The 12696-nt window shown below is 41.9% G+C and overlaps 1 protein-coding gene across 4 annotated transcripts; it reads right to left on the bottom strand.

Moving 5' to 3' along the window:
- Window positions 1-1321: 1321 nt before the first annotated feature.
- On the bottom strand, window positions 1322-11854 carry zgc:114123 (uncharacterized protein LOC569174 homolog). 4 transcript variants are annotated; one of them, XM_060894128.1, is made up of 16 exons: window positions 11492-11854; window positions 9703-9734; window positions 9445-9624; window positions 8614-8739; window positions 8048-8110; window positions 7723-7887; window positions 5594-5680; window positions 5056-5194; window positions 4418-4557; window positions 4291-4306; window positions 3391-3524; window positions 3209-3310; window positions 2859-2926; window positions 2729-2756; window positions 2031-2158; window positions 1322-1765 (listed from the first exon to the last, which is right to left on the bottom strand). In XM_060894128.1, the coding sequence occupies exons 1-16, from the start codon at window positions 11745-11747 to the stop codon at window positions 1594-1596; spliced, it is 1836 nt and encodes a 611-aa protein (XP_060750111.1). In that variant the 5' UTR covers window positions 11748-11854; the 3' UTR covers window positions 1322-1593. The 4 variants fall into 4 exon arrangements, with proteins under 4 accessions (XP_060750111.1, XP_060750110.1, XP_060750109.1 ...); XM_060894127.1 differs by having other exon boundaries at window positions 3391-3527; XM_060894126.1 differs by having other exon boundaries at window positions 1323-1765; window positions 4291-4339; window positions 11492-11853.
- Window positions 11855-12696: the final 842 nt, after the last annotated feature.

Genomic DNA, 12696 nt, shown 5'->3' on the forward strand with positions numbered 1-12696 from the left:
GCATGCGCATGGCAGTTCGATTCACCGAGTCGGATCTTTTCAACAAAGTCGTTTAAAGGGAATCGAATCACGAGTTTTGATTCATCAGCGTTAAAGGGGTTTAACACTATTTTCTCCTACCTGCCTATTTGTAAACTCCAAACTTGCGGCCATTTTGCGGCTTCGTTCTTTAAATAGTAATATTTTATGATTAAAAAAAAAAAAAGTTTGTTTTACGACGAATCAATTTAAATACATCATTAATTCAGCTGTTTATGATCAGCAATTTACGTGTTAAAAATCGTGCAAACACCAAATCGACACGGTTTAGTTAAATATGCGTAAGTTAAATTAGGAAAAAGCTTTCTTAGATTATTATTTAAAAGCGTAGCCCAAACTTTAGATTCAGCTTATGAATCAGTTAAAGAGTCGATTCTTTCTCGAATTGCAGGAATTAAGAGAAGAAAAAAGAAAAGAAAAAAAAAAAACAAAACAAAACACAAAAATAAACACACACACGGCCAAGTTCGGTACAGCACAATTATCAAAATAAAACTCACAGAAACGTCAAAGCACACGAACCGAATCCTGACTCGGTTACAGCTTCTGTTTTTCATTTCACAATTAAAGTGAAAGTCTGATACAAGAGACAGTAAATATTTGTAGTATAGAAATACAGATATGTATTATATGGTTTGCCATATACACATTTACATAATGTAATGTCATAATTGCAAAAAAAAGAAAATAACTAATGCTTGATGACAAAGAAAAATACATCTAAAAGACGTATGAAATGTACAGTAAGCTAATAAAAATACAAACGTAAATTTAAATACAATATACAAACATAGCACACCAAGTATAAGCGTAATTAGGGGCGAGTTGTGTAGCAACTAATCAATATAAATTATGCCACATCTTGTCTGTTTAAAAGAGGTTTAAAGCAAAAAAAAAGTTGCTTTTCAAGAACCATTTTAAACACCCACAAGAAGGTACCAAGAGAGGTCCAAGAGAGGAAAACAGCTCACCTTAGAACTTAAGATTCCGTCAGAGAGACAATGTCACCACGGTTCATGGCACCAAGTGTGTAGTAAATTGCAAACAAGGGAATTCGTCACAATAGAAGGAGATTCGTATTTTCTGAGATGGCCGCCTTCGTAATGCTCCATAATTTGGATTAAGCTTGATTACATGTTTGTTAATGTCTGCTAAAACATTAGAACCAAAAACAAAACAGGACACAAGGTCAAATATGAAAATTTGAATATTTATTTCTATTCTGATATCTAAAAATAACATAAAAAAAAGTGTTAAATAATCCATACAGTCAGGACACTGTTAATACTGAAAGCCATTGTTCTTTAGCAGCCCAGAAAAACATAAAAGTAGTAAAACAGAACACACACACACCCCTCCACAGTGATGGGTGGCTAAAGGAACAGTGTTAAAGTTGGCTTAAAAGCGCAAACGTCCCCCCCCAAAAAAAACTCCCAAACACACAACAGCTGACAGAAATTACACAGTGTCTTGCATTCGCAACTTTGGTTGTTAACATACAAATAAAAGACTGAAAGTAAGAAGGAGGTGGTGGACAGAAAGACAGGCATCGGTTTATATCTCCTGAGGCACTTTAATAGTGAAAGGTGGCGCTGGTGAGTCGCACGCCTCCAGAAGAAGCCCCCGACATCCAACACACATGTCCTGATTATGCCAGTCTCTCATAGCCAGAGTGTAAGGAGTGACAGAAGCAGATACACGAGAGGACATCAGAACCAGAGGAACCCTGAACAGCACAAAATTTATATTCATTCATCACTGCATTGTTGAGTTTGGTGTGGTTAAAGCCAGTCAGCAGTTTTGCAATGTTCTAAAGTTTATTATACACCAAGTCAGTTTATCATCAATAACACAAACCCCACTGAGATGAGACTCGACCAAATTCCTTTCATTCCTGACTTTTAAATCAATGCATCCTGAAGAACGTTCTAAAAGACAAGGAAGTGCTGAAATTCCTGACAGGACTCGAAATGAATTTGTTACTGACTCACCTGGACGGATCCCACGACCATCGCTCGTTCCAGAAGTGTCTCTGACTTTCCTCAGACTCCTTCGTCAATACGATCTTCTTAAAGAAGCTTATGGGAAGGTTGATGCACCATTTAAACGGTAGCCGCAGCTTCGGCGCAAAACACGTGATCATGGAGGTCAAACATGGAGAAGAAATGGAGACACACACACACACACACACAATTTAGCAAGTCATCTAGAAGCCAATCACTGAGTCATTCTGTTTGTTGGTGTTAGACTGGAGCTATGAAGCTAACAGAAGAAAAGCACCAAATTGTGGGTAAAATTACAATATCAAACTTTGGAAGGTGGGGCCTAGGTTCAATGGGCGGAGTCTAGTTATCCAAGATGGCCACCTGTTTGACAATTTTACTACAGTGCTGAATGCTGGAATATTAATTTTTATAGATAAATAGTAAGATTTAAATACTTTAATGTATTTAATGGGTATTCTTGAATGTTTAGACACTCAAGAAGAATTCCTGCGTGTAAAAAAATAAAATTTACACATTACAGTAACAAGATCCTAACATCCTCTGCACGCTAGTTACATTAGCCTCCAAAGCAAACTTTAGACACCACGTGACTTAGCTGATTGAATTCACGTACATTCGGCTTAAGACGGGAATTCATCTCAGTTGTAAACCTCCACCCCCACCCCCCGGGCATAAACACCTACCTCTAAACAACACTCTGGACACACAACCCTGTCGACAGAGCAGAAGAAAACTCGTTAAAATGGAACTCCACATAATGTGCCAGGCTTTACTAAACATCAGGAAGAAAAAAAAATAAAATCACCACCATACCTACTGCACAGAGAGCAGAAGTTGTGCCAGGTGAAATACAAACTTCTCTTTGCACAACATGAACAAATCTGTAGAGAGGAGAAAAAAAAAAAAGGCATTTCTGGTTTTTAAATCACAGACTATTAAGAAGTTTATTTTTTCCTTCAGTAAACTGCTGAACAAGTGAATATTGATGACTTCTGCCATCTAACAGAAACGAAACAAGTTGAAATGCTGAGGGAAAAAGATAAAAAAAAATAAAAATAAAAAAAAAGTCTCCATTAAACATGAACATGTTTGTAAAGATACATACAAAAAAAAAATCTGGTGAATAATTGGTCCTCCACCATTAACCCCCCCCCCCAACTCACCCTCCAGTTCCCGTACGCATCACACGAGGACTTCCCCTTCTTCATATAGTGCGTTTTGATGACCTCAGCAATCGTTGCAGGAACTGAAACTTTGTTTGATGCCTTTCAAAAGACACAGACAGAACTGTCTCACAGCGTTCTATCAAAACACACACACACACACACACACCCCTCTCACTTACAAGCTGGTGGACCTCCATGTTGCTGGGTAAAGATCGTGCACGTCGTTTTCCTCTGGAAAGCCTGCAGCCTTCAGACAGACTCAGTGGTGTGGAGGAGAGAGCAGGAGAGAAGCTCAGATTCTTTATGGATGAACCTGCTGAAGCACATCACACGTCAAGCAGATCAGCACCGCTGGATCTGAAGCTACATGTTACCTGACAGTTCCTAGAACATCATGGGAGTTAGCTGTTGTCCATGAGGATAAGGTTCAAAAAGTGTAATGAGGATTAATGTCTGCTGGGCTTCAATTTCAGTCCAAAATGCTACTTTAAAAATGTTGTCACACCAATGCAAGAAATCCAGGGCCAAAAACTATAAAATGCACTCGAATGCCAGGAAGTTCTGAAGAGCAATCACAGCAACACCAGCCAATCATAAGCATCCGTGATCTGCTGTATGTGGAAGAGTACAGCTAGCCCTGCCTCCCGAGTGTGTTACTCTGGCCTGAACATTTGGCACTGAGCTGTGTGTACATCAGTCAGAGAGGTTCTATACAGAAAGAACCTCCAGAAAGTAAGGAACATCAAGTAGCAAGAGCTACAGGACCAAGAGTTAAAAAAAAAAACCTCTTTCAAAAGAGTTTAATACAATGAGACACTACAAAAATATCAAAGTGAGTAGAATATAATCTAGCAAACTTCATATGCTGCATTTTATTCTCCAGGTCTATTGTTCACCTGGGACCAAACAGTGATGAACCCTTTCATTTAAAACATCAAATGGACCTTAGCACATGCACACCAGCCTCCAATAAACATTCCATAAATTTCTCCAGGAGATTTTAAAAGGTTTCAGATTTCATGATTAAAAACCACGAACACAGAAGCTAAATGAGATACGAAATGATCTCGGTGCTTTACCTGCGTAACTGTCCTCCTGTGGAGCAGAAGCATCTTTACACGTCGTCTCCTAATTAAACACAATCCACAGGGTTAATTATCCCCCTAACAAATATTAAAATATCCAAAAGCTGTGTCCTGGTCTCACTCTGCACGGCGCCTCCTCCTGGCCCAAGCTGCGAACTCCACTCAGATAGGATGCATCTCTGTGTGGATCTTCACAGACCAGCGTCAGGGATCTCTCGGGCATCGTGTCGTCATCCGCCGAGAGAGACGACGATCCGGTTTCTACAGAACCGATGAAAAACACGATTCCTGTATTTTTTCCTCTTAAGAATTCAACTTGTTTGTCAAAAGTCCAAAAAAAACTAAATTAACAAAATGCATGAAACTTCCAAAATTTCATTTGAATTATTCTCTAATCAAAAGTATTACCCATGATGCACTGCATTCAATCCTGTCCACACATTTTAAAAGCATGACTGGGCTGGAAAACAAACCGCTAAAAAAAAAAAAAAAGCTACATAACGTTACGATCAACTTTCCCCCTCAAACCAGCGAGTCAGCGATCTAGATTCAACACGCCGACGGTCTCCATGTAGAACGATCTAAAGTTTGTAAACGCGGCATAAACGTTTTAGTTTACCGTTCGTCCTGTCGGCGGCAGCCATGTTGCTTTAACGTCACTTGCTAAACTTAGGAAGCTTTCAGCAAACCATCCAGTTTAAAATGTGGAGTTTTAAACACGGGTAGCATGAAACGCGATACACACAAAATCGACCGCACCTTTGTGTGGGCGTCTCCTCCGACACGAGGACAGGAGCTTCACCGGGTCACTGGAGCGGATTTCCCGCATCAGCAGTTCGTGCAGACTGACCTCGTGGTTCAGGTTCTGGACTCTCGGTTTAAGCTTTCGCTCTGAGACCTGAGCAACAGGGAGACACTGATGGAGCAGCGGAAGAAGAGTGAAGCTCATTTTCCTCCACTGACTGAAAAAGAAAACAGCTCAAACCCTCGAGACTCCAGGCTCATAAACGAAGTTGCACTTCAGATTAAACACAAATGTTAATATAAGCTTTTATTAATCCCCACATATACATTACAGCACAGTGGAATTCTTTTCTTCACATACCCCAACTATGGAGGTTGGGGTCAGAGTGCAGAGGCACCTATGATACAGCGCCCCTGGAGCAGGGAGGGAACCCCTGAACCCCGATCCTCCGATCAACAACCCAGAGGCTTAACCAGTTGAGCCTCCACTGTACCCAAGGCATCTAACATTAGATTAGATCTAATACCACAAAGTTTAGGAACAGAAACTGACCGGCCGCAGTTTAGGCCTCGCCCGAACAAAGTCCAGCAGCGCTTGATGAGGATCGGCTCCTCGCTCTCCGTCGGTGTCCTCCAACACCTTCACACCAGAGCAACATCAAGTCAAATGATTTCACTGCATACAAAAGGCTAAATCACAAAAACTAAACTTAAATAAATAAATAAAAATATTGTGGCAAATCCTTCGATTTTTAAGTGAATGACTAAATGTTGAGTAAAAATGAAAAGCGATACACATTTAGGGATGTTAGGGGAAGGCACTTTGTAACCACACCCCAAAATGAATTCATTCATCTTCTACCACTTATCCGAACTACCTCGGGTCACGGGGAGCCTGTGCCTCTCAGGCGTCATCGGGCATCAAGGCAGGATACACCCTGGACGGAGTGCCAACCCATCTCAGGGCACACACACACACTCATTCACTCACGCAATCACACACTAGGGACAATTTTCCAGAGATGCCAATCAACCTACCATGCATGTCTTTGGACCGGGGGAGGAAACCGGAGTACCCGGAGGAAACCCCCGAGGCACGGGGAGAACATGCAAACTCCACACACACAAGGTGGAGGCGGGAATCGAACCCCCAACCCTGGAGGTGTGAGGCGAACGTGCTAACCACTAAGCCACCGTGCCCCCCCCAAATAAATTATTAATTAAAAGAAATCCTTTCAGCTACTGAAGGGAAAACTACAACAGACTGGACCGTAGTTTTAAAAAGCACGGCTCATTTAAAAGATGATAAACACACAAAAGCCTTCCAGCATCATCACGGTTTTAAAGCTGCAGGTCATAAACTTAAGGAAAAAAAAAAATCCCTCCTGTAAAATTTAATATTTGAATGAAGACAACAAGTCTGATTAATTCCTGAGCATCAGTAGAAATTGTGTTAATGATTTTTTAAATGTTAAACTCTCATAAAGCGAAGAAAAAGACATTTCTGTTCCAATCCCACTCTCGGTCGCATGTGGGATCAGATATCCGATACGTTTTCTCCGATATCTGATCCAGCATTTTTTTCCCCTTTGCTGACATCGACCCCATTCTGCTACTACAGTTATGGCCCAGGCGTCCTCTCGATTAAGGACTATTTATATTCTCTTCATCAGAACGTATCTGCTCTCATTTCTAACCGAATATTTATTCTTTTGCTTGTTACTTTCTAGATCTGCTGATACGCCATCGAGGAGTGTCTGAAGGCTTCGGTACATCGGAGCTGGTGTTAAATCTATAATGAACTCAGATGAGCTAATTTAGGAGTTGCTCAGAAGCTCCTGGTTACACAACTCCAGCTGAACGTATAGGACTGTAGAAAAGGACATTTATCAAATCGCTTGTGTCACACAAAGATGAGGATGAGGTTCCCTTTTGAGTCTGGTTCTTCCACCCAACATCTCAGGTAGGTTTAACTTGCCCCGGTTGCCTTGGGTCATCCTTAGTGATGCTCTCTCATTTTCTACCACTTATCCGAACTACCTCGGGTCACAGGGAGCCTGTGCCTGGCTCAGGCGTCATCGGGCATCAAGGCAGGATACACCCTGGACGGAGTGCCAACCCATCACAGGGCACACACACTCATTCACTCACACACTATGGACAATTTTCCAGAGATGCCAATCAACCTACCATGCATGTCTTTGGACTGGGGGAGGAAACCCCCGAGGCACGGGGAGAACATGCAAACTCCACACACACAAGGAGGAGGCGGGAATTGAACCCCCAACCCTGGAGGTGTGAGGCGAACGTGCTAACCACCTTAGTGATGCTCATTATGGAAAACATTTAACTCATTTAAGAATTCTTACGCCATTCAACACACGTCGTGATCCAGAGCGACTTACAGTTCCTCATTTTATACAACTGAGCATTTGAAGGCTAAGGGCCTTGCTCAGGGGCCCAGCAACGGCAGCTTGGTGGACCTGGGATTTAAGCTCACAACCTTTTGATCTGTAAAATCCAAACATCCCCCATAAATGGGATAAATGTAAGTACATTTATATAAAATTTCCTGTTCTGTAAAACTGCTTTGAAACAACGTCCATTGTAAAAACCACCAAACAAATTGAAGTGTTTCAGGCGCTGATGGTTTTTAGAAGAAAGCGCAGACAGCAGTGTGACCTTCACTTTGCGTAGGGTGTAGCGTCGGAGCTGGATGTCCAGCAGGAGTTGGCTGAAAGGAGACGTGTCGAGCGGCGGAGTGACGTCGGCGTTCGGTTCGTCCCTCGGAGGACGCAGGACGACTCCTTGGCTCAACTCGTCCATCAGGTGCTTCCACGTGAACTCCTGCATGCAGTGTTTCATACAATAGAGTGAAGTGAAGCAGATATTATCTACTTCCTGAATTACAGGCAATAATTACTAAAGCATGTGTGGGAGAAAAATAAAAAATAAAAAAAACCCCACACCAAGCATCATTTATTGATCTATTTAAATTTTTCCTCACCCAGTTAATCGTCTCATCCGGCACCAGGCGGTTCTCCGATTCCATGATTAGGCTCTGCAGACTCTGTGGAAGAAAAACTGTTACTTCCTGTTTTTTACAGACACAACAGCAGCCAAGAAGCACAAACTCCTGCATCCTGAAGACATTGGAAATCTCAGAGGGGAAAAAAAAAAAAAAAAAAAAAAAAAAAAAACACAACCTCTGAAAACTTGAGACTTCTTGATTAAAGGTTACTCACTGTACATTTTTTTCGATACAGAAAACTTCATTTTATTTAAATAAATATGCATTTCATAGAAAATAGAATTTACAGCAAATTTATCAAATAAATAAGAAATGAAGCCAAAGCAGCATGATGTGTAAATCATTTTCACCTCATGTCATTTAGATCAAAGTCATTAGTGTTTACAGTTAGACAGGAGAAATAGAACTGATGATCATCCAGCACGTCTCCAGCGTTACTACATGATACAAATCTCTCACACACACACAACTAAGGAGTTTCGCCTCCTGTTTGGTCAACGTTGAGAACTTTATAGGGCATTCAACTAAGTATTGTTTCTCACCTCCTGGGTTTGCTGGATGATCTGGAGGTAGTTGCAGAGCTCGATGGTGTGTGAGTAAAGTGTCGCACACACACTCCTGTAATGCTGAATCGCCTGCCTCGGGTTGTAAAGGCGCTCTTCACAAACCTGTATGTGGACCGAGAGATTCTTATTACAGCCATTACCTTAATGTTACTCTGTGTGTGTGTGTGTGTGTGTGGAAAGATTGTGACGGCACTGGACTTACAAAGTTACCACAAAATTAAATAAACATCAGGAGACAGGAATTAAACGTGTGAGGTTTAAAATGCTGCGTGTCACTGGTCATGTTTCATTCCTCTTAATCTTAAGAGATGTGACAATTACAATTTTCTATCTACATCACTACAGCAATAAACGTATCGAACGCCTATAAAACAAGCTCGGTCCTGTTTCCGATTGCTTTAGGGAAGCTAGATCACTTACTCCTTTCTTTAAAAATTAATCTGTGACACGTCCCGAACAACCACGAAGCGTAAAACTCCTTTTGTTCTGAAGACGGAGAGAAGTTCACAGCTTTATCTCTGACCGTTATGAAGCCTCGACGCTGGAGACTCCTTCCACATGTTAAATGAACGCTTACACACAGTTTTAATTGTTTTATCATCAGTAAACCTGGTTACTGTAGAAAGAGCACATTAATATAAACCTGTGATTTGCAACAGCACCAATCAGAAGTGAGAATTCAACACCAATATACAAGGAGAACTCACATTAGTAGTTTAACGCTCTTCCTGTTCCAATACAAACCTGATAAAGTGCTGAAAGGAAAAAGTTTCACAGATAAGAAGGAATTAGGAAGTGATGGTATACCTGCAGGACCTCGGAGATGGTGCATATGGGCTGGAGACGGTGGTCAGCACCCAGTCTGAGGTCCACTCTGGTCATCTGATCCACCAGAAGCTCCAGCGTCTTGTCCAGCTCTCGCTCCACGTCCTCACCGAGGCCCCAGTCCAGGCACGAGTACATCAGACGACCCACGTAATCTACTGTCTACACACACACACAATCACAGAGCGCTAGCTAATTCCAGCAGGATGTGAATATTCATGAACTAAACCTGATGCTCACCTGAGCCTCCGTCTCGATTACAAGCTGGTGTTCTGCTCGGGGGAGGAGAGGTGATGGAAAAGAGAGGGTGAGGAGGGGAAAAAAAAAAAAAAAAATAATAATCACAACACGTGAATATCTTCATACAAAACGTGTGGTGTGGTTACAAAATGTCACATAATGAGAATAAAGACGGAAAATTAAATGTTTAGTAACAAAAATATAAAAAGCACCAAAAACAGACATTCAGCACCTTAGTATCTGAACACATTATGATTTTTATTTAATAATGCTGAATATTTATGACTTTCACAAAAACCCTGGAAAAGATTTATAGCTAAAATAAATAATATTAATAATAATACATAATAATAATAAAATCAAATACAGCTCCATATCCGGGTCTCTGTAATTCAACCTGTGCTATTAAAAGACAAGTAGAACTAGATTTGTAAAGTTCATCGCAACAAACTTTGATATTGGCTTTAACAAGGCAAGTATTCGCAAAGGCCGGTGCTTTTTGGAGGCGAGTGGACATAAGGGTCAGTGTTTCTTTTGGAGGCAAGCGGACAGAAAGATAGGGTGCCAAAACATTTGGAGGCAAGTGGAGATGAGCATGTGACATCATCTGAATACTCCTGAGGAAGTTCCCCTCATTGTTCTGAGTGTTTTGATATGTCACATGTCCATGTTGTAAAAAGTTTTAATTTTGCATATTTTGGGGGCGGGACTGCGGGACAACCGAAAGTCCAGTCGGTACACCAGTTTAAACCTTTGTTCAGAGTGTCACCCTAAAGGAGCTGGACGAGTTTGGTGTAGATAGTTCGAAAGCTTGCCGAGTTATAAACCTCCAAAGTTTATAATGGGAGTCTATGGGAAAAAAGGCCATTTTGAGACCCGGTACCGGAAGTACTGGTACTCGGATCGCTTAGAAAAGTGATAGCAACAAACTTCAGACCAGGTTCTACAACATATCCGAATTTGGTGCACTCGGCCGCAGTAAATTTTATAAATTTTTGTCTAAGATTAAATAGGAAAACAGAATGTTGGCATCTACAAAGCGACATAATTAAATTAAAATGAAGGTTAATTGACTGATTCACACAAAATCACCACCAGGTTTCTCTCCATCCTCTTGGAGCTTTCCTTTTCTTTCCTTTCACTTGTTATTCACGTCAACATCATGATTAAAATGTTTGTACGCAGCTTAATATAGACAGAATTTTAGAAACAGAAAAAAAGTTTCATTGATCAGAATTTCTCCCTCAGACTTCTGAACTAAAACACTAGAAGAAACCAAGTCTGAGTCCAAACTCGTCATAAAGGAAGTGCTGAAGGTTCTCCTGCGGATGAGGAGACGATCCTGCGCGCAAAGGGAAAACGTGTGCGCGCAAAGGGAAAACGTGTGCGCGCAAAGGGAAAACGTGCGCGCGCAAAGGGAAAACGTGCGCGCGCAAAGGGAAAACGTGTGCGCGCAAAGGGAAAACGTGTGCGCGCAAAGGGAAAACGTGTGCGCGCAAAGGGTGAACGTCTCAAAGTCAAATAAGAGAGAATCCTGTGTGATAGAGGACTGATTCTAGCTGCTGGAACACAAGAGAGAACAAAACTACATCCAATGGAACTGTAAAGGGACAACAAGCACGACATGTTTAATAAACAAACAAACTGATCTGGTGGATAAATCGGTCACATCGACTCGGATTCTTCACACCACCACGTTGCTGATCATCTTCCCGGAACACAACAACACCGGAGCTTTACACGTCGTATGGAAGTGGAAGTTTCCACGTGGAAACGCGGTCCATCTTACCCAGTCTGCCGTGCGCTATTCTCAGAGACACGGTGCCATCCGAGCAGAGAAAGATCCCGTCCGGTCCGGGAAGCCTGAGGTTCTTCCACGACCTGAAACTCTGTCCGTCATCCAGACTAAAGTTCCTCTCTAACAGCGAGCAGAGCTGGTAGCAAAGCGCCCAGGCCTGTTCCTCACACACGGGTTGGTCGTGTACACACAGGACGTGTCTCAGAGACAGCTGATAGCAGCTTGGAGGAAACACAGCCTGCTCCATCACCTTCACTTCATCAAGAATGATCAATAACCTCAATTTCACACCAGGATACAAAAAAAGGGGTTAATTACAGACACCGAAATCCAGTTTACTGGAGCGTTCCAAGAGTTAATCCTCAGATAAAGAGTAGTTCTGCTTCTCTGCTCTAACACTCCATTAACACTCCATCCTTGATTAGTTAATGATGTGAATCAGGTGTGTTAGATTGCACAAGTCTGCAGTCGTTTATTAATTAATTCACCGATTACAACAAAATCTCAAATCGACCCTAAAGAAAAAAAACGATGATGTAACAGCAAACATTTTTATTCCACTTTCTTTTGTTCCTTTGAAGCTTGTTCAGTTTTAATCGAATAATTTGTTATCGAACGTGTTTTTCCCCCCACTTATAGTTACATTTAACATTATTTCAACCTCCATGACAAGTTCATTCATCTTCTACCGCTTATCCGAACTACCTCGGGTCACGGGGAGCCTGTGCCTATCTCAGGCGTCATCGGGCATCAAGGCAGGATACACCCTGGACGGAGTGCCAACCCATCACAGGGCACACACACACACACACACACTCTCATTCACTCACGCAATCACACACTACGGACAATTTTCCAGAGATGCCAATCAACCTACCATGCATGTCTTTGGACCGGGGGAGGAAACCGGAGTACCCGGAGGAAACCCCCGAGGCACGGGGAGAACATGCAAACTCCACACACACAAGGTGGAGGTGGGAATCGAACCCCCAACCCTGGAGGTGGGAGGCGAACGTGCTAACCACTAAGCCACCGTAGCGAGACTTTATGGGAGGTTTCAACTCAAAATCATACAGTATTTCTGTATCTCTGCTTATGTCTCATTTAACCATGTTGTTGATTCATTATGGAAAGAAGAAGAAGAAAAAATGATAAACTCTATAAAAAGGTTTGGACACGCTGTCGACCGGTAGAGT

This window comes from Tachysurus vachellii, chromosome 19 (genome assembly GCF_030014155.1).
Source record: "Tachysurus vachellii isolate PV-2020 chromosome 19, HZAU_Pvac_v1, whole genome shotgun sequence".
NCBI lineage: Eukaryota > Metazoa > Chordata > Actinopteri > Siluriformes > Bagridae > Tachysurus > Tachysurus vachellii.